The 20,739-nt window shown below is 50.2% G+C and overlaps 2 protein-coding genes across 2 annotated transcripts in view; one reads left to right on the top strand and one right to left on the bottom strand.

The window, feature by feature from the left end:
* SCX (scleraxis bHLH transcription factor) overlaps positions 1-2,859 on the top strand; it is a 14,091-nt gene extending 11,232 nt beyond the window's left edge. Inside the window, exon 2 of the mRNA XM_015418513.1 lies at positions 2,607-2,859. Within this exon, the coding sequence (XP_015273999.1) occupies positions 2,607-2,645 (39 nt within the window). The 3' untranslated portion in view covers positions 2,646-2,859. The remainder of the gene's footprint in view (positions 1-2,606) is intronic.
* The window catches only part of BOP1 (block of proliferation 1), a 114,175-nt gene that overhangs the window by 31,430 nt on the left and 62,006 nt on the right, over positions 1-20,739 (bottom strand). The gene's annotated exons all lie outside the window — the stretch shown is intronic.

Genomic DNA, 20,739 nt, shown 5'->3' with positions numbered 1-20,739 from the left:
CAGTAGGTGGGCACCTGGAAGCCAGCCGTGGCGCTGAATGAGACCATTTCCTGTCCCCTCCCCTCTGTAGAAGATGGGCTGCTCCAAACCCCCCTAATTTACTGTTCCTGCTTAACTTAATGGCAGCGGAAAGGCAAGGTGATAGGGGGAAAAATATGAGGCGGGATTTTCCGAATCCCCATTTCCTCTCCAGACAGCAAGAGAACTCCTGGGGCCTGAACATCTGGGAAATTTAATTTTACTATTTCTCAGCTCACCCCCCCCCCTGCCTCCCCTGTAACAAAGGATGAGGCTGCCGATTACAACACCACTCACAGACAGACGCCTGGAAGCCCAGAGCAAGGGGGCAGCAGGCTGGGGGACCGGGGGCGGGGGGGGGGGCAGCGGCAAAAGCACCCACACAATTGCACTCCTTTCGGCATGAGTCCCAAAGCATTTCTACCCCTGCAGGGGTGAGGATGTGCCAAAAGGGGGCTGATTGGAGACAGGATCCTTGGTAGAGAACATTGAACAACAGTTTTGAAGGTCTGCTGGAGAGACCCCCACTCGCCCAGGGGGACCCTTCTGGGGGGCTGTAAAAGGACCTCACCAGCGGGCAGCAGTTGGCAGTGAGTGGCCCACAACTGACATCTCTATGACCAGGGCCCACAAGCGAGTTCTGCAAAATCGATGGGCAATGCTTTGCAAATTGCTTTATTTACTATATCCCTACAGGGTTACAAGGACACTTATGGCAGCATATAAAAAATTTAAACAGAAACTCTAAATAGAAAAGCATCAAAACAAAAGTAATATAAAACCCCCGTTCTGAAGCCTCAACTAAAACAGTTTCAAAAATTAAAAGCAGACATCATGAAAATACTAAACCAGCAAACTACTTGGGCACCTGGTTAGGTTCTGCCTCCCCGCGCTCTGCATTCTCTGGAAAGGTGTTTGGATCTGGCTTCCTGGGACAAGGAATTCCAAATCTTGGGGGCCACGGCTAAAAAAGGCCCTCCCCACATCTCTCCCAACCTGACCTCATCTAAGACCAGCACCCCGAGAAACCCCATGCCAGGCAGGTTCATAGGGGGGGGGCTCCCTCAGATCCCCTGGTTCAAGACCATCAGAGTTTGAAAGATCAACAGCAACTGGTTGACAGGATCACTGAGGTCATCGACCTGGGAACATGCAGAGTTCCACTATGAGCTCCTTTTTGCCAGCTCCTCTTCAGATCATTATCCTAGCTTCTAATCTGGCCCTCTCGTCACATTATTCTTAGTCACAACTTGTTTACCGTCCTTTTCCGGCCGTTTTCATTTTACAGTGATGCTGTATTTGTTTCACCTTGTAGATATATTTATATGGAGAGCAATGCTCCCTCTAATCTGTGAAGTCCTGTGAGCAAAAGTTCTACTTTGTGAGCTACTGGCATTAAAGCTGTGAGCAAGTGACTTGGCCACCACGTAAATTAGTTTGCTCTGGAGCCACATCCTTCCTGAGCGAAGACAAAAAAATGTGTGAGCCGGAGGCTAAAAAACTGTGGGCTAGCTTAGACTAACTCAGCTTAGAGGGAACACAGGTGGAGAGAGAGAGAGAGAGAGAGAGAGAGAGAGAGATGTTTTAGTCCAGTGCAATGTTCCCTCTAAACTGTGGAATCTTGTGAGCAAGAATTCTACTTTGTGAGCTCCTGGCATTAAAGTTGTGAGCAAGCTATTTGGCTACTGCATAAATCAGTTTGCTCTGGAGCCATCCTCCCTGAGCTAAGACAAAAATGTGTGAGCCGGAGGCTAAAAAACTGTGAGCTAGCTCACACTAACTCAGCTTAGAGGGAACACTGGTCCAGTGGGACCTTAAAACCAACAAAGTTCAATTATGGATATAAACTTTTATTCTGTCTGTCGCATTCTTTGCTAGCTCAAGTTTCTGAACAGGTTTCAAAGCACCAAAATGCTTGTTTGGTCTATTTAGATTAATTCAACCAGCCAATTAACTTCTGGACTGACTGAAAAGCTCAAGGAAAGGGCTGCTCTATCCTCACAAAATGCAGGGACATGAAAGCCACCAGCTGTGGGGTACAGATGAGCAGCAGGAAGGGGGGGGCAGTTGGGGCTGCGCTTCCAGGGAGTAGCAAGGCAGAAGAACATTTGGCGGCCTGCAGAGTTCTTAAGCCCTTGCACTCTTGATGTATTTAAGGCTGCTGTTCTAACTGGCCATTCTAACGGCTTATTTTGTGGGCTTTTAAAGGGGAACTGTATGTTTCCCACATCTGATCTCTGACTTCTGCGCCGGAAGCCAGACTCCAGCATTTCTGCACGCAAAGCTGGACCGACAGGGCCAAAGACATTGAGTAACTGTGGCTATGCTGACCAAGAGTCGGCTTGCGCTGGAGGCCAGGCTGCCGGGGATAAAAGGCTGCTGAGCCAACAGATGGGCCCACAAATGGGAACAACTGGATGCCGGGCAAGAAAACCGGGCTGGTGTGGGCACTAGGAAGCCTCTTTGCCAGGCAGAAAGCAACCGCATTTCTTGCCCAACCAGGCACTTTTGGGAGCCTGGAGCCGCCTCTTCAGCAGTCCCAGGTGTGTTTGTCTAACTCTTTTCTTCTCCCACTCTGGCCTTTGCAGAGTAAAGACCGAGACAGGAAGACGGCAATTCGGAGTTAGACGGGTTATGGACTCAGAAAGGAGGAGGCGAAGCAGGAGGAGAGGGAAGACGGGAAAGCCACACATGCCAAACAGAGACAGACAGAGACTTCCGGCCTGCCCCCAGTTGCCACGTGGGTCTACCCAGGACGGCCTCACAGCAGCCTGTTCCAGAGGAGAGACTGACTCCCTCCGGGCCTAGGCTGGGCTCTCCAGCAAGGCCAGCGAAGAAGGGGCCGCGGCCTGGAAAACACTCCAAAGGACGGTGCTCTCTGCCCTGCGGGGGAGTGCGCCAAGTGCTGCAGGCATGGCCTGTGGGGGGAGCCCGGGAGGTGTCTTTCCTGCTCACCAAACAGAAGGACATGGGCACACGACAGGACGATGCTCACGGACCTGAATCCCGCTGGGAACAGAAGCCCAGAGACTGCCCACTCAGATGAAGGATCTTCTCTTATGTGCTTCCCCCTTTTACAGCCATGGGACACTCAGTTCTGGAAACCTCCGGGTGAGGTTACAATCAATACCTGCTGGAGTTCCATGTCACCGATGCCAGTAATATAAACCCCAACTTATTTGCATAGCAACAGGTGTGTTGATGGGACGTCAATTTCCTTTCAGGCTCCATGCGCCCGGTCCTCCCGCTCTCTGGATTCTGAGACCGGCCATGCTACTCCTATGTGGATTCTGTGTTTTCTCCACGGTCCTCACTCTCACTTTCTATCGAGGGTGGGAGGGAAGAGGTGGGAGGGCAGGATATCAAAGTGCTGCAAGACCCGGCCTGGCTGCAGCAGAGCTCAGCAGGGCACCCCCAGAAACAGGGGAGCAGCAGGCACTTCCCAAGGAAGTCAATCACAGTGGAACCAGGACAAACTGGGAGGATTGGGAAAGGGACTGCAAATAAAATGGCTGATATTGTAATGTCCCCTGGGTAGATCTATGGTATGGCCTCATTGGAGCGATACTGTGTGTACAGTTCTGGTCACCGTATCTCCCAAAGGGCATGGCAGAGCTGGGAAAAGTACAGAGGAGAGCAACGAAGATGGTGAGGGGTTGGAGCACCTTCCCTATGAGTGATGGCTGAAGAGTCTGGGATTCTTCAGTTTAGAAAAGAGAGGACTAAGAGGGGACATGACAGAGTTTTATAAAATTATGCATGGGGTGGAGAGAGTTGACAAAGAAAACTTTTCCTCCCTCTCCCCAAATACTAGAACTGGAGGGCATATGAAACTGATGGGCAGTAGGTTCAGGACAGACAAAGGGAAAGACTACTTTACACAGAGAGTGATTGAAATGTGGAATTCGCTGCCAGTGATGGCCACAGGAATTGACAGCTTTAAAAGGGGATTAGACAGATTCATGGAGGATAAGTCTAGCACCATGGCTACTAGCCATGGTGACTGAGGGGAACCTCCACATTCAGAGGCAGTCAGCCTCTGAGTACCAGTGCCAGGAGACAACATGAGGCGAAGGCCTCGGCCTCTCTGCCCTGTTGTCGGCCCTCCAGAGGAACTGGTTGGCCCCTGTGTGAGACGGGAGGCTGGACTAGAGGGACCCTCACTGGTCTGATCCAGAAGGGCTCTTCTGATGTTCTGGTGACATGCAGACACTGCAGACATGCAGACAGGATGCGCACCTGCAAGGGCTTCCTGGATGGCCGGTCCAGGGATGCCTCCGGCATTCTCCCTGGGAGAAGAGGTGGCTGGGTGGCCGCAGCTGCAAGGCACACGAGAACCTGCCGAAGCCACCGGAGCTCTCCCCAGCAACACTGCCAGGTTTGGGGCTGGCAGAGTTTCTGGCATGAAGCAAGGGACAGAGCGCTAGAACCCTTCAGGTTTTGGGGAAGGGGACAGCCGCAAGTGTGAGCTATCTGTTGTAGGTCCAACATGCCAAACCCCCCCCAGCTGCCTCTCTGTCTGCCAAGGACAACAACACGCAGATGATCTTGCAGTAGATTAGGAGAGGCAGAAGGCGGCACCAGAAAGTCCCCCCCCCCCATCTCCTTCTCAAGGATCCCCTAAGCTCTGAGAGTCTGGAGCAAGCTGGCATCTCCTCCCCCTTCTTCTTTAAGGGGCTCTTCTCAGCTGCTCTCCGCATCCCTCCCCTTCTGGAGCCTTTCCAGGCCTCATCAGGACCTTTCTGAAGGCCTTCTTTTCCCTTTACGGCTAATTGGCAAAATGCTGCTTCTCTGCATACCCGAACAGCAACCCCCCCCCCCCCCCAGGAGGGACCCTGGGATCCCTGCCGTCAGCCTCTGTTCTCCTGCAGATCCAGTTACTAGATGAATTCATGCAGGGGAGGATGACCCGTCATGGCCCTTAAGCCACCTTAACAATGGAAAGAAGCAGAACGCACCAGGGATGAGAAGGAAATAAAAACAAACACTAGGTATGAACTCAGCCAGAGTTCTGACTTTAGCTGGAGATGAAAAATGCTATGTCTGAGTAAGACACCTGCAGAACGAAGTTTGAGTCCAGTGGCACCTTTAAGACCCAAAAAGTTTAATTCTGGGTTTCAGCTTTTGTGTATGTGCACATGAAAGCTTATACCCAGAATTAAACTTTGTTGATGTTAAAGGTGCCACGGGACTCAAACTTAGTTCTATTGCTTCAGACCAACACAGCTACCTGTCTGAATCTAAGACACCTATAGCTGCCAATAACTGATAAGCTATTTTGCTAGAGACTAAAAAAAGCCCCAATTCCGAAACTACAGACTACTTTTTAAGTAGTGGACTCATAAGCAGTGTTCCCTCTGAGCTGACTTAGTGTGAGCTACCTCACAGGTTTTTAGCCTCCGGATCAAACATTTTTGTCTTTGCTCAGGAAGGATGGCTCCAGAGCAAGCTAATTTACGCAGCAGCCAAATCGCTCGCTCACCACTTTAATGCCAGTAGCTCACAACGTAGAATTTTTGCTCACACTCCACAGCTTAGAGGGAGCATTGCTCATAAGTCAATCGATTTTAGGAGAACCAAAAGCATTCTAGCTTTATCACAAAACGGAGGGAAAGGCCTAGGCGAGTTCTAGTGAAGAAGGTGGCTAGTTGGACCTTGTGAGGGTCACTCAGCTCTTAGTAGGAGACTGGAAGCTGAGCCTTCGGGTCGGAAGGCCGGGTACAACCACCGGCCATATGACGCTCCACACCAAGGTACTGTGAACAGAATGTCGCATTTCTGCCTCTGCACCACCAAAGCTAGCAAGAGCCCTTCCCTTTGCACACCACAGGAGGGGAAGGGCTTACTGCATCTCTAGGTACACCGGCCTTTGTCAGGGGAAGCCCTGAAACATGCTGAAAGTAGAAAGACCCCTTAGTTTTGGAAAGATCCCCTGCCTGAAGGAGCCAGAGCTAAGCGGCACAGGAAGAACAAAAGCCTGGGGGGGGGGGGCTGAAGGGTTTCACTGGGTGCCTCCAGCCAAGGTCACGTCCAGGGCAGAAGTCTGCGGCGTCTCTGATGTCCCCCAGGAAGCCTCTTCCTGCCGGCGTCCCATCCCCTCCCGCCTCAACAGGCCCTGGTGGAAGCATTTCCATCATGAATTGCTTCCAGCAGTTTGCCATTCTCAGGAGCCTAAGCCCTCTGGTTCCGGGTCAACACCATGCAAACTGGACGTGTACATGGAAGACGCAATTCAAGTGTGCTGCAGTCAGTGTTCCCTCTAAGCTGAGTTAGTGCGAGCCAGCTCACAGTCTGTTAGCTTCCGGCTCACACATTTTTGCCTTCGCTCAGGAAGGAGGGCTCCAGAGCAAACTAATTTATGCAGCAGCCAAATCGCTGGCTCACCACTTTAACGCCGGTAGTAGCTCACAAAGTAGAGTTTTTGCTCACAAGACTCTCCACAGCTTAGAGGGAACATTGGCTGCAGTGCGGACTACGTAAGAGAAGGCCTTGAAGGGTGGCATACGGCACCCAAATTGGCCGCATCTTAGAGAAAGCGAGACAGAGCAAGCAAGGATCAGAGAGAGAGAGTGCATCAAGAACTTGTCTTACCACACAGCGCATGGGCTGAGAAAGCTGATCCAGTGACAAGGGGGAAAAATGGTGGCAAGGGTCTCCCAGGAAGACCAGAAATGCCCTTGACCAGTGTTCCCTCTAAGCTGAGTTAGTGTGAGCTAGCTCACAGCTTTTTAGCCTCAGGTTCACACATTTTTGTCTTAGCTCAGAAAGGAGGGCTCCAGAGCAAACTAATTTATGCAGCAGCCAAATCGCTGGCTCACCACTTTAACGCCGGTAGTAGCTCACAAAGTAGAGTTTTTGCTCACAAGACTCTCCACAGCTTAGAGGGAACATTGGCTGCAGTGCGGACTATGTAAGAGAAGGCCTTGAAGGGTGGCATGCAGCACCCAAATCTTAGAGAAAGCGAGACAGAGCAAGTGAGGGTCAGAGAGAGAGAGAGAGGATGAACAGCCTGTCTTACCACACAGCGCATGGGCTGAGAAAGCTGATCCAGTGACGAGGGGGAAAAGATGGTGGCAAGGGTCTCCCAGGAAGACCAGAAATCCCCTTGACCCTGCCCACCCAGGTCATGGACAGGTGCCCCCACAGGGTTTCTCTGAGCCAGTCACCATGAGCATCCCAGACTTTTCTTAGCACCACTCCAGCAAAGCACACGGTATTCACTGCCACCAGAGGAGGTGGCGGGCGGCTACAAGCGGGAACTGGATAAGCATCTGGAGCAGAGGTCCATCAGTGGCTATCAGCCACAAGATAGAGATAGGAGCTCTCGGTCTGGGGCAAGTGATGCTCTGTGTTCTTGGTGCTGGGTGGGGCAACAGTGGGAGGGCTTCTGGTGTCCTGGCCCCACTGCTGGACCTCCTAATGGCACCTGCTGTTTCTGGCCACTGTGTGACACAGAGTGTTGGGACTGAATGGGCCACTGGCCTGACCCAACATTGGCTTCTCTTATGTTCTTATTTCCACGGCAATGCCCAACTTCCTGAAAATACCAGTAGGCAGACCAAGTGATGGCGGCCAGTGCAAAGGGGCAGGATGAGAGGTCTGAACGGGAGCACGCGCCGTCCACCTGAGGCTTTTGCCAGCCAGATGCTCAGAAACAAAGCCAGTGGTCACTGGATGCCTGAGCTTCTGGGCTGCCCATCCTGCAGACCCTTGCTGCCAATAACTGACCCTGGCGAGGGAGGAGAGATGTATATATCTTACATCGCAAGATCCCAAATCCAAAAACTGGGGAAGAGAGGGGATCTGCCCCAAGGGCCAGGCTTGTGCTTCAAGCTTCTCTGCAGAGATCTGAAAGCAGAAACAGCTGCTGCCACCCCAAAAGCTGGCACCTGTGCCCGCTGCTTATGCTCCCAGCCACAGGCCCCACCTGGCTAATGAGATGCTCAAGCACGGAAGCGCCCTGAGCTGCGTGCGTCAGTCTTATCTCCTGGAACCAAGCTCTGGAGGGAAAGTTGGAGATGGAAGCGGGGAGCTCTCCCGGTCTATTGGGATGGAAGCACATCAGCTGGGAAGCTTCATCCCCCCCCCCAATGCTCCTGAAAACTGAAGCCAGTTCCCAGGGGGTCCAAACACTCCTCCTCCCTTCCGCAAGGTCACACAACAGGACACAGAGCGGGCCCTTAACCACTCCCGCAGGGCCATCCCCTCGCACCCCATGGCAGGCCACCCCCCTTCCGTGTTCACCATCACGGAAACAGGTGAGAATCCGCCCACAGGGGAGGAGGTTACTGTGGTGGAAGAAACCCACCCTGAGGGCAGGTGTGTGTGGGGCAGGCGAAAGAAGCGGAATTAACCCACAGCACTCTCACATACAGACCCTCGGAGGACAGTGGGGAGGAAGAGACCAGACAGGCATGCCTTCTCCCCCCCCCGCCTGTCTTCGGACCCCACTGCCATTCGGTACCGCCGAGCTCGCCTTGCTGGTGGAGCTACGTCTCCAGTTTCCTCCCCAGCAGCCAGCGGAGCAGTTTTCAGCCCTCCCCCCCCGTCACGGATCTGAGGCAAATTAGGGACTCCAAAGAGCCAGCAGCAACCTGAGCCTGGGCTGCCGCCAGCATGGGCCTCCGCCTGAGTCCCCCCCCCCATGCACGCTGACCCCAGTGCGAATCACAGCCTTTCCGCAGCACTCCTTGGGGCCTGAGCAGAGACAACTGTCCGGCTGCCAACAGAGTGGCTTTTATGACCCTTGCATATTCAGAGCCAAACAAGCGCCCAGGGAGCCATTTGCCAGCAGTAGCAGCAGCAGCAGCAGCTGCGGATGCCTCCCTGGCTTGCCTCCAAGGGAGGAGAGGGGGGGTGCCCCACAGGCAAGCTAGGCTCCAATTCTACCCGGTGCCCTCAGCCTGCAGAGACACACTGAGCTCACAGAAGACTGGCCAGACGTGTGCATGTGCTCGAGCTAAGCAGCTCTCTGTGCCAGCCCTTCGGCAGATCCCCAGTGACTCTGGAGCTGGTCAGCCGGTCGGAGCCTGCTTCCCAATTGCTTCCATGCACACGCCTTCCCCCACTGCAGGCCTCCTGCCAGATACCCTCTGGCAACACACACAGCTGGCGAGCTATTAAAAGAACACAGGTGAAAATTATAGGATGGCTATTAAAGCTCCAAAGGTCTCCGAGAAGAAAGGGGAAGCCTTTTTTTTCCACGCACCTTTACGGCGGCTGTTGAAAAAAGCTGCCCTGCCACACCCCGTTTACTGCCAATGCTGGTCTGCTAAGGCTGGTCGGCTGCAGCCCAGAGAGGCTATGCTCTCACCCAGCCCCCGCCCCCCTTGCCTTGCCTTCCTGGCTCCAAGCTAGCAGCAGGCCTCTCGGGCACCTCCCTGGTCATGGCTGGCCTAGAGATGTGAAGGCCTGGGGGAAAACCCGGGAAAAATCAGAAAAAAACCATTTTTTTCCCTGAAGCCCTTTTTGTTTTTTTCCCGAAAAATTGGAAAAATTGAAAAAAGAAAAGATTTTTTTTTATTATGGAACATTTTATTTTAACATGATAAATAAAATATTTTCAGACAAGGTGTTCAAATATTTTCCAAATCATTTCTAAAAAATACGTATGGTGTCAGATTGATCTAATTTCTGTGCACTGAAGACAAGCAAGTCCTAGGTTACAAACGGAACTCTCCAATGCAAGAACAGGATGCATTTCTTCCTTTAGGAGGTGCTATTGTCACAAGAAAAGAAAAAGGTTTCAGTTTTGTTTTTGCATGTGGGTGGGTATTCTGTTTGTAATAACTGTTTGGATACACTATATTTTTAATAGGCTAGTTGTGATAATTTCATGTCAAGTAAAAATGTCCATAGTCATATTTTATGTTCCTAAAGTAACAGAATGACTTTCAATTTGGAAAAGAAAAAAGAAGTGCTAATGTAGCATTTTTTTTCAATTTTCCCGAAAATTTCCGTCCCCGCCCCCGAAAAAAACCCAGTTTTTTTCCCAAGCTTCAAAATTTCTGGAACTTTTACATTTCTAGGGCTGGCCCTGAACTCACACAAGGCTTTATGGAACTACTGTCAGAGGGAGGCACTTTCTCCAAGGAACTGGTCCACATTGCAGGGTGTGTGTGTGTGTGGGGGAGATTGGGACAGTGGGATCTGAGGAAGGCTAGACCCCAGGGCTCTGCATTTCAAGATCCCAGGCTCCCGACCTGGTAACTCCAATTAAAATGACTACAACGACTATTGTCTGGGGGTGGGGTGGGTGTCAGAGTCCTGCAGCAATCAGTTCTCAACAACACTCCTTCAAGAAGTTTGTGTTTATTGAATACAGTAAAGGCAGGTCTTCTGAGCATACATTCACTGTCAAGACTAAAAGCAAGTGCACGTAAGCTAGTGATATACAGAAATCAAAAAGGATCAGGGGGTGGCTCGGGGCCAATCAGAAGTCACGCAAAAGCCCGCCTAACCTAACGGGAAGGCATTCCCAGGGAAAAGGAGTAACAAGGTACCAAGGTCACCAAGCTCAGACTAATGGGCGATAAGGATGCAGGCAGAAGCGAAACTAAGCATTCCAAAGAAACAGAGAGAGAAGACCTTATCCAGTATTCAGCATCCCCCCCCCCCAAGTCCATGGCAGCTGCAGAGCTGACGGTGGGGTGGGGGAGAAACAGAGGAGTCAGTGCTAATCACAGTAGCTGGGACTAGGCTGGACTCCCTGAAAGATCTAGGAAGTCTGCTCCTCACAGCCCACCAAGGAGGGGCTGTGGTTCAGTGGCAGAGCATCTGCTTGGCAAGCAGGAGGTCCCAGGATCAATCCCCGGCACCTCCAATTAAAAGAACCAGGGAGTAAGTGATGTGAAAGACCTCCGCCCAAGATCCTGGAGAGCCGCCACCAGTCTGAGTAGACAAGACTGACCGTGATGGACCAAGGGCCTGACTTAGTATAAGGTGGCTTTACGTGATCATGTGTATATGCAAACCAGGCTGGAATGAGTTAAACCAAGGCCCATCAAATCACCTAGGGGGGGGGGATTTTTTTTTTAATTTAAATCAAGTTTCCCATTTTGTAATTCATACATTTCTGAACAAGTGTGCCAACTAACTGGTTGCGAGAAGGAAAAAAAACTTACTGGTTTTCAAACAGACAGGGGAGAGGAACACCCTACCAACTCTGGCTCATGCACACACACGCCTTCCGCACCCCAGAATTATGCAGGCTCCGAGGCACAGGGGAGAAACCATGCAAGGAGTCCACTTCTGCTTGGCTTTCGGTACGTATCCCAGGACCCCAAGCAAATCCTCCAGTTCAGGTTTTGAATTTTTCCCCCCTCCATACACCAGCCCCTTATTCATGGCAAACTCTTTTGGAAACTGAGGGAGTTCAAAAACAGTTTTTTACATACCTTGGTGAGAGCACTGCCCAGCTATTCAAAAGGAAAACGTCAGCCCAACCTTTAAAGTTTTGAGTCATTTTTTGAGGCTTGTATTAAATTCCGTAAAATAGACACACCATTATAATGCCTGTTCTCAGCAATAAATTTCACCCCCACGCTATGGGATGCACCCAGAAGAGCAGCCCCTTTGGCAGGTCCTGGATTCAGTTTTAACAAAGTACGCGGAGCCTTTGCTCAGCATTCTTCTTTGGCTCTCCTTCTCTGGAGGTTTTCAGACAGAGGTTCAGAGGTCATTTCGGGGGGGGGGGAGAACGCGGGAGAACGCAGTTCCCCCGGGTGAGGCGCAGGGGGCGGGGCACATGACGAAGCCCCACCCCCTGCTTCCGGCTGCCCCGCTTCCAGCCCTCATTCAGCCAGGAGGAGGCAGGAGAAGAGGGAGGGTAAGTTGCTTCCTCCCCGCCTCTCCCCACCCCTGCCTGCCTGGGGCCAGGGAGGGCCTTGGCGGGGCTTCCTCGCACTCCCGCTGGCCTTGCAGGTCCACCGCCGGGTCCCTGATGTTAGGGGGGGTGGCATATGCTAATGAGTTATGCTAATGAGTTCCCCTAGCTCTTTTTCTACGAAATGACCCCTGCAGAGGCTAGATGGCCATCGGACAGCAATGCGGATCCTGTGAACTTAAGGGCAGAGCACGAGAGGGAGGGTAGGAAGGGCTGCATCAGAGATTAGTTCTTGTGGCCCTTTCTGACACGCCCAGGGAAATGCTGATATACACTTTCGGGTCAGGCCAGTTTAGCAGGAGATCCTGGAGGTTTTTCTTTTTCTTTTTTGGCCCTCTTCTGGAGAGCAGGGGTCACTGCGGGTGTGGAGGGGGAGGTACTTGTGAATTTCCTGCATGTGCAGTGGGTTGGACTAGCTGACCCTGGTGTTCCCTTCCAGCTCTGTGATTCTATGAGAAAGAAAGCAACTTTAACCTTAAATGCGTACTCAAGATCCCCCTCCTGCCAGCCTGGAGAAGGCCTTTGTCTCTTTAAATCCCTTCTCCAAGCCAAGCCAGCAGGCGTGGGGGAAGGGGGGGGGGCTTGGATGACGCATTGAAAGTTAAAGTTGCTTTCTTTCCACCTCTCCCTCCCTCCCACATCTATTGTTCTCTCTCTCTCTCTCCCCCCATCTAAAGTTAAATGTGTTCTCCAAGCCCAGTACACTGCCATACTGGCTTGCTGGCTTGGAAAAAGCATTTTCCTTTTAAAACTCTTCTCCAAGCCAAGTCAGCTGGCGTGTGTGTGTGTGTGGGGGAGGTGTTGGAGAACACATTTAAATTTAAAGTTGCTTTCTTTCCACCTCTCACTTCCTCCCTCCCCCCTTTATTAAATAAATAAATAAATAAATTTGCTTTCTTTCCACCTCTCTCTCTCTTTTCCCCTCCCCCCATCTATTTGCTTTCTTTGTTTTTGTTTATCTGTGTCTCTCCTTTCTTTCCCCCTCTTTTATTCTTTCCACCTTTCTCTTTCTCTCTCTCTCCCTTCCTTCCTCACCCTCCCCCCCATCTATTTGCTTTCTTTGTTTCTTTCTCTCTTCCTTCCTTCCTTCCCGTTCCTCCCCCATCTATTTGCGCTCTCTCTCTCACACACACACAAATAAATATCATTAGCAAACCAATAAATTTCATTGGACAAATAAATATCATTATCAATATCTGTTTTACCCCTTTTGTTTTTATTGTTTTAAATGCCAGCCTTATTTAATATTAATAAAAAGTAAATTTGCATATTTTCCAATAAAACGTGTAATATTTACTCATGCCTTGCGGCTCTCAAACATCTGACATTTATGCTATGTGGCTCTTACGTTCAAGCAAGTTTGGTCTCCCCTGGCTTAGAGGGAGCATGGGTGGATGTGTATTCTGTGAGACAGGCATAGGTAAGGTAAGGTAAGGGCTCCCTTGCTCGAAAGCCAGTCGAATCCGACTTTAGGGTTGCGGTGCTCATCTCCGTTTCAAAGCTGAAGAGCCAGCGCTGTCCGAAGACGTTTCCGTGGTCATGTGGCCGGCATGACTAAACACCAAGGCACACGGAACGCTGTTACCTTCCCACCGAAGTGGTCCCTATTTATCTACTTGCAATTTCTTGCTTTCGAACTGCTAGGTTGGCAGGAGCTGGAACTAGAGATGGGAGCTCACTCCATCATGCTGCACCAGGGTCTTGAACTGCTGAACTACTGACCTTCCACAGCCTGCAGTTCAGTGTCTTAACCACTTGAGCCACCGCAGCTCCGAGACAGACATACCTGATGTCTATCATTTATGCCCTGACTTGAATGCCCAGGAGAGCCCGACCTCGTCAGATCTTGGCTGCTAAACAGGGTTGGTCCTGGTTATTACTTGGACGGGAGGCCACCACGGAAGTCCAAGGTTGCTTCACAGAGGCAGGCAACGGCCAGCCACCTCTGCGTGTCTCTTGCCTTGAAATACCCCTTGGGGTTTCCCTACGTCGGCTGTGACCTGACGGCACTCTGTGCCATCACCTTCCCGGGGTGCTGTTGACACTGGGCAGTCTACAATCATCTCAGCTCCCCCTCGTGGTACCCTGACGACAAGAGCACAGAGGAGAGTTGTGCTGGTCTGCTGTAGAAGAGCGACACTCAGTCGAAGAGCCAGGTCCAGCTGGACTTCACATGCAAGTCGGAACTTGACGAATGGAGATTTGACTCTTGAAAATGTGGCTCGTCTCCAAGATGTTGCTGGATCCAAACAGCATGAGTGGTGGACTTTTCAGCGGCTGCCTGGCAGATTGATCAAAGCTGGAGCCGAAGCATCACACAAGAACACTTGCAGGGACTTTCCTTTGGGCCCACCAGTCTTAGAGACCATGACATCCCATGTCAGTTTTTGCGTGCAGCCAAGGGGGGGCAGGAGCGGAGAGTGAAAGCTTTCAGATCTGACTCCCTTTCAGGGGGACAGCTGGAAAAATCCCCTCACAAGGCAGGTCCCAAGCTGGGAGCCGCTGCTCTTCAGACTGGCTCTAAACCCAAATCCTTGCCTGCCTCTGCTTTTTGGTAAACAAATTTTATTTTCTCAGGAATACAACATATAAAATTAAATCATTTCATTCTATCAATTGTCTACCCCGTTCCCAATTCCTCCCCTCCCTCTGGTGGCTTCCCGCAATGCTTCCACCCCCCGTTCCAAATTGCTTCATATCATCAACTATATCAATTTCTTATCATTACAGTCTAAAGATAACATCATTTGACTTAATATTGATCTAAACATATTAAGTTTTGTTTCACATCCCAGTTCTTTTCCAGATATATTTTAAAGTCACTCCATTCTTGAAAAAACACGTCGTCTTCTTTGTTATTCAGCTTTTTTGTAATTTTATCCATTTCTGCCATGAACAGAACTTTTTGTATCCAGTCTTCGATTTCTGGCACTTTCTCTGTTTTCCAAAATTGTGCATAAATCATTCTCGCTGTTGTAATTAAGTACCAGAATAAAGTCTTTTTAGTCGTATTGATTTCTTCCATTTTCAGTCCCAAAAGCAGAATTTCTGGTGCCTTTTTGAAAGAGCATTTCAATATTTTTTGCATTTCTTTGTGGACTTTTGTCCAAAAGTCTACAGCTTTCTCGCAAGTCCACCACATATGGTAAAATGAGCCCTCATGACTCTTGCATTTCCAACATTTGTTTGACATATTCTGGTTCATATTTGCAATTTTTTTCGGAGTCATGTACCACCTATACATCATTTTATAACAATTCTCTCTAACATTAGTGCAAGGCGATATCTTAATAGAGTTTTTCCACAAATATTCCCAGGTTTCAATAAGAACTTCCTTATTCATGTTTATTGCCCATTTTATCATTTGCTCTTTCACAGTTTCCTCTTCTGTGTACCATTTTAACAACACTTTATACATTTTAGAGATATTTTTCCCCTTCCTCTCCCCCAAACATTTTCAATTTCATTTTTTTCCTCTCTAAAACCATAATTTCCTGCCTCTGCTTTTTGGAAAGGGCGGGAGTGCCTCTGGACTCGGCAGCAGGAGAGGGTGGGGGGCAGCTGGAAAGGTGCCCTCCCACACATGGGGGGAAGAGAAACAGGACCCACGCTCGTGAAATGGACACACCGCTGAACTCCTTCTGCCTAGGAGAACTTAGCAGGCAGTGGCTTAAGCATCAAACCCGAGTGACAACACGGTGCTATGGAGCAAAGGCAGGCGGAGGAAGGGGGCCAACCGCGCCCCATCAAGGAACCACACACAAGGCTGGCATCGGCTGCCTGTGTGGGTCTCTTCACAGGAGACCGCTTCCGACACTGATCACCACAACTGCATCCATTCAGCTACATGCATACAGGACGGAAAGACACACCAGCTCCCCCCCCCCCATATTAATCAACACTGCTCATGAGACTCAGCAAGAATGGGCACGTTGTAACTTGCTCTTTCTTACTGCTACAGAGGAGGAGGAGGAGGAGGAGATTGGATTTATACCCCATCCTTCACTTGGAGTCTCCGAGCGGCTGACAAACTCCTTCCCCTTCCCCTCCACACAACAGACTACCCTGTGAGGTCGGTGGGGCTGAGAGAGCTCTGGCAGAAACAGCTCTTTTTCAAGGACAGCTCTCGTCAGAACTACGGGTTGCCCAAGGTCATCCAGCCAGGTGCAAGTGGAGGAGTGGGGAATCAAACCCGGTTCTCCCAGATTAGAGTCTGTGCACTTAACCACTACACCAAACAGACACTGCTACCCATCTTGATCTAGGACAGAGCTGTACTTCAAGGGCCTCCTGCAGATTAACTGTGGGGATTCTGCAAGGCATGTTTGAGAAATCAGCTGTGTAAAATGGACTATCAGGAATTGTAAACTGAGAAGAAGGTCTGTCCAGGACTAAGGGGTCCCAAATCCAAAGATACTGTTTTTCAACTGTGTTTTTAGATTCTTGAAAAATGACAGAATTACACAAAATTTAGCATCAAGCAAAAGCAATGAAGTTTCCAGCATAACTGAAGAACTGCCGTACTTTGGGGCAACGCCACCAACGCTGAGAGAAGGGACCAACTCCACCCACAGCATTCCCAGTACAAGTTGGGACACTGGGGCCACACAGAAGTGCTGTTTCAGAGGGGCCAGACCTCAGAGCGATCTTATACAACGGTTCCCTGATGCTTAGAAACAATTAACTATGAGTGTGTGTGCACCATATCTGAGCCCATTCTTGCTCACTGCGACACTCATCTCGTTCCCGTTTCAAAGTATACGAGGGATGTTTGTTCCAAGCGACATCTCCCAAATTTTTATACAGCGAGGACATGACACCCTGGCTACTGGGCTGCCTTGCAGAAATCAGCTTTTGAAAAAGCTGGAATTCGGAATAAAAGTTGCAGCTGGAGATACTGAAGCCAGAATGTTTTCTCCTTGCCTACCAGGACTCGAAATCTGTTTTTTCCTTTTAAAGAATTTTTCCCCGATTCATTTATTAATCCGTTAATATTTGCTTTTCCCCCAGCTGCTAAAGGCCCACGGGGCTTGTGCTGGGGGTGGGGTGGGGTTTGACCATTGCTCCCTGTGAGATGGCAAGGGCAACTGACTTTCCCCAGGGGTCCCATATGCTAAAGGCTAAGTTTATAAAAGAGTTCAACCCAATTTTAGCAGGCCTACCACGTGGCATCATCCAGGTTAACTCGCTGAGGGAATATGAAGTTGAAAAATCTTCCTCTGTCTGCACCCACTGATCCCAGTGTGAAGGTCCCACATATTGTAGGATATTAACACAACTGTGAAGTCTCACAGTAAAGCACACAATCAGGAAGGTTCAGACCTCCATTTTCATTAGGCTTTCTTAGGGTTCTCCATCTTATTGACTGTATGATTTCTTAAAATGTATGCTGCCATTCGTGAAACATTTTACTGTGAATTTGTACAGGAGATGTTGGAAAAACAGAACCAGAATCTGAGGGATTTTAATAAACTGTTTTTTTGCTAACCACAACAGACTGTATTTAGCCCAGCCTTTAAAGTTTTGAGTCATCTTTGAGACTAACTGGCTTGTATTAAATTTTGTAAATTAGGTGTTACCTTCATACCCTACAGTCTCGATTAGTTCTCCATGTACCTCCCCGTTCAGAGCACCTCTGGATACCAGTGCCAAAGAAGGCAAGGGTGTCAACAGTGTCTTTGGACTTCAAAGCGAGGACGTTATTCTGATTTTTCACAGTTCTAACTACCTTTTTTATTTATATGTTTCCATTAAGTCCAATTTTTGGCATTCTCTCTGTTGATACCCCCCCCCCAGTTTCTTGTGTTCAATATCGAAAATTTTAATATCTAATAAAATTTCTGATTTTTCTTTTTCTCTTGGTATTCTGTAGCGAGATGAGACAGAAATGAATTTTCCTCTAAGGTCAGCTTCAAGCATCCCAGACTATTTCCAGAAATATCCCACAGTCCTAATTTGAACAGAAGGAAAATGTTTTTATTTCTGTACCCAATTCATTGGAGATTTGTGTACTTAGTAAAAGGAGTTTAATGTCAAGGTTTTTTTTAAATTGTCTCATTCTTTGCCATCTATTAAACAGAAGACGCAAAAGTGACTAGGTTTTAAATTTAATTTCCGCCTGGGGCACACGACCAGTTAAAAACAGGGATCAAAACAGTAAGCCAGTTCTAGTATAAATGTTGTGTAAAATGTAGTATAAAATATCACACAATACCAGAATTCGTGGGCACTCAATGAAATTGCTGAGCAGTCGGGTTAGAATGGATAAAAGGAGGTACTTCTTCACTCAAAGAGTGATTAACACATGGAATTCACTGCCACAGGAGGTGGCGGCGGCTACAAGCATGGACGGCTTGAAGAGGGAATTGGATAAGCATAGGGAGCAGAGGTCCATCAGAGGCTATTAGCCACAAGGTATAGATAGGGACTCTAGGTCTGGGGCAAGTGATGCTCTGTATTCTTGGTGTTTGGGGGGGGGCAACAGTGGGAGGGCTCCTAGTGTCCTGGCCCCACTGGTGGACCTCCTGATGGCACCTGGTGTTTTTGGCCACTGTGTGACAGAGTTTTGGACTTGATGGGCCACTGGCGTGATCCAACATTGGCCTTTCTTATGTTCTTATGCTGTGGATTGAACCTGGGATCGTCTGCATGCAAAGCAGAAGTCCTTCCACCGAACCACAGCCCCACCCCATTGAACCCCTTACCAGGTTAAATCAGGAGCCAACGAGAAAACACTGCCGTAGGAGAACATAAGAACATAAGAGACGCCAATGTTGGATCAGGCCAAAGGCCCATCCCTTCCAACACTCTGTGTCACACAGTGGCCAGAAATACCAGTGCCATCAGGAGGTCCACCAGTGGGGCCAGGACATTAGAAGCCCTCCTACTGTTGGCCCCCCCAAGCACCAAGAAGACAGAGCATCACTTGCCCCAGAGCCCCTATCTATACCTTGTGGCTAATAGCCACTGATGGACCTCCGCTCCATATGCTTATCTAATTCCCTTTTGAAGCCATCCATGCTTGTAGCCACCACCACTTCCTGTGGCAGTGAATTCCATGTGTTAATCACTCTTTGTACTTCCTTATCCGTTCTAACCCGACCGCTTAGCAATTTCATGGAGTGCCCACGAGTTCTTGTATTGTGAGAAGGGACCTCTGCTTGCCGGTTCTGTCGACTACAGTCTGTTCTGGAATGCCTTCCTCTTCTGGAATGCCTTCGTTACTTGAGGAGTGATCACTCCCCTGAGAAAAGCTGCTCTTTGCAACAGCACTGGAAACTGAATACACCTCCTGTGACCCCAAAGACGTCTCCTCCCACACACTCCCCTCCTCCCCCCTCTCCCTCACGGGTGCCACTCTTTGCCCTGGTGCCAGTTCTCCCCCCACCCCTGCCCATCTTTGGGCACGTGGCACGTGCTTTATTGCCTCTCGGCAGACAGGCACGCTCGACAAGTGGGATTCTCTCCACAGCAGAAGCGCGCACACAGAGGCCAAAAGCTGGATTCTCTGTTTACAAGCCTTCAGCCTTCCTTCCCTCGGGGCAAGTTAAATGTTCAAATGCAGAAAAACAAAGAGAGGCAGAGAGCGGGTAAGCACAGCCCCAGTTAGAGTGAGATTCAAAGCGGCCAGTGTTGTCCCCCGGGGAAGAAGCTCTCAAGGATTCTGCAAGGCCGCCTGAGCACTCTCTAGGGAGCTGCGGAAACAGGAAGCCGGCAGTGTAATTTGGGAGGAAACTCTTACAGCCCAGCCGTTTTTTAAGGGCTGCGGAGGGAGGGAGGGAGGGAGGGAGGGAGGGAGCCAATCAGATCAGAAGGGAACAAATCAAAACACGGGTTCGATAGTGAGAGTAACTCAAGTCCAGGTTTCCTTCTCTTAATCCTACAGGAACCCACAGGAAGGGGTGTATGTGCCCAACCCATTAAGACAAGCTTTCAATCCCTCTTACTTTACTGCTGGTTTGAACGAGCAAAGGTTGGCAGGATGGAGAAGGCAACACCGAGTTCCTAAATTCAGGATATGAGCAACCGGTTAGGGCAACGGGAGGCAGCACGTCTGGGCTCTCTGCAGACAGAAATGCCCCCCATGAATCAACACCCACTCGCTAGCGCCTCCCTCAGCTCCCAGTCACAGCCACCCCACTGGCACACCGAACACGGGCACTTCCATCCTTCTCGTGACGGTGCCCTGTGGTGGAGCATCTGCTCTGCATGCAGAAGGTCCCAGGTTCAAAAGGAATCAGGCAGGAGGTGATGCAAAAGATGTCTGCCTGAGACCCTGGAGAGCTGCTGCCAGTCTGAGGAGACCAAGGGTCTGAGTCTGTACAAGGCAACCTCATGTCTGTTTCTGTGCCTTATGTGTGGCCAGCGTGCGTTCCGAACACACCTCAAACCTCCTGTGCCTCTCATACCACCCCCAAGCACCTACTGGGAAGGGGCTTTCACAGATCTGTTCAGTCCACATACCCCTGGGTCCCTTTACCCTTCCCTTCCATCCTGTTAGCAGACGAGGTGGCAGCAGCCAGGCTACCTTCGCGGCGGGCGGGGCCCCCGATACAAAGGTATGAACACACAGGAGGTTGCCTGCTACCGAATCAGACCACCTTGCCAGTCCAGCAAGGCCACTACTGGCCAAGCAGACGGGCAGCAGCTCTCCGGGGTCTCAGGCTGAAGACCTTCACATCACTTGTTGACCAGTCCCTTTTGTTATCGGAGACGCTTGAACCTGGGACCTTCTGGACGCTAAGCAGGTGCTCTCCTCCCACGGAGCCGCGGCCCCTTCCATCTTCAGGCAGGCCCAGGAGGAGCTTGGAGGTTGTCAAGACCCATCTCACACAAAT

This window comes from Gekko japonicus, unplaced genomic scaffold (assembly GCF_001447785.1).
Source record: "Gekko japonicus isolate JY-2015 unplaced genomic scaffold, Gekko_japonicus_V1.1 scaffold275, whole genome shotgun sequence".
NCBI classification, from domain to species: Eukaryota; Metazoa; Chordata; class Lepidosauria; order Squamata; family Gekkonidae; genus Gekko; species Gekko japonicus.
The sequence above is the reverse complement of the archived record's forward strand: the minus strand, read 5'-3'. Positions and strand labels throughout refer to the sequence as shown.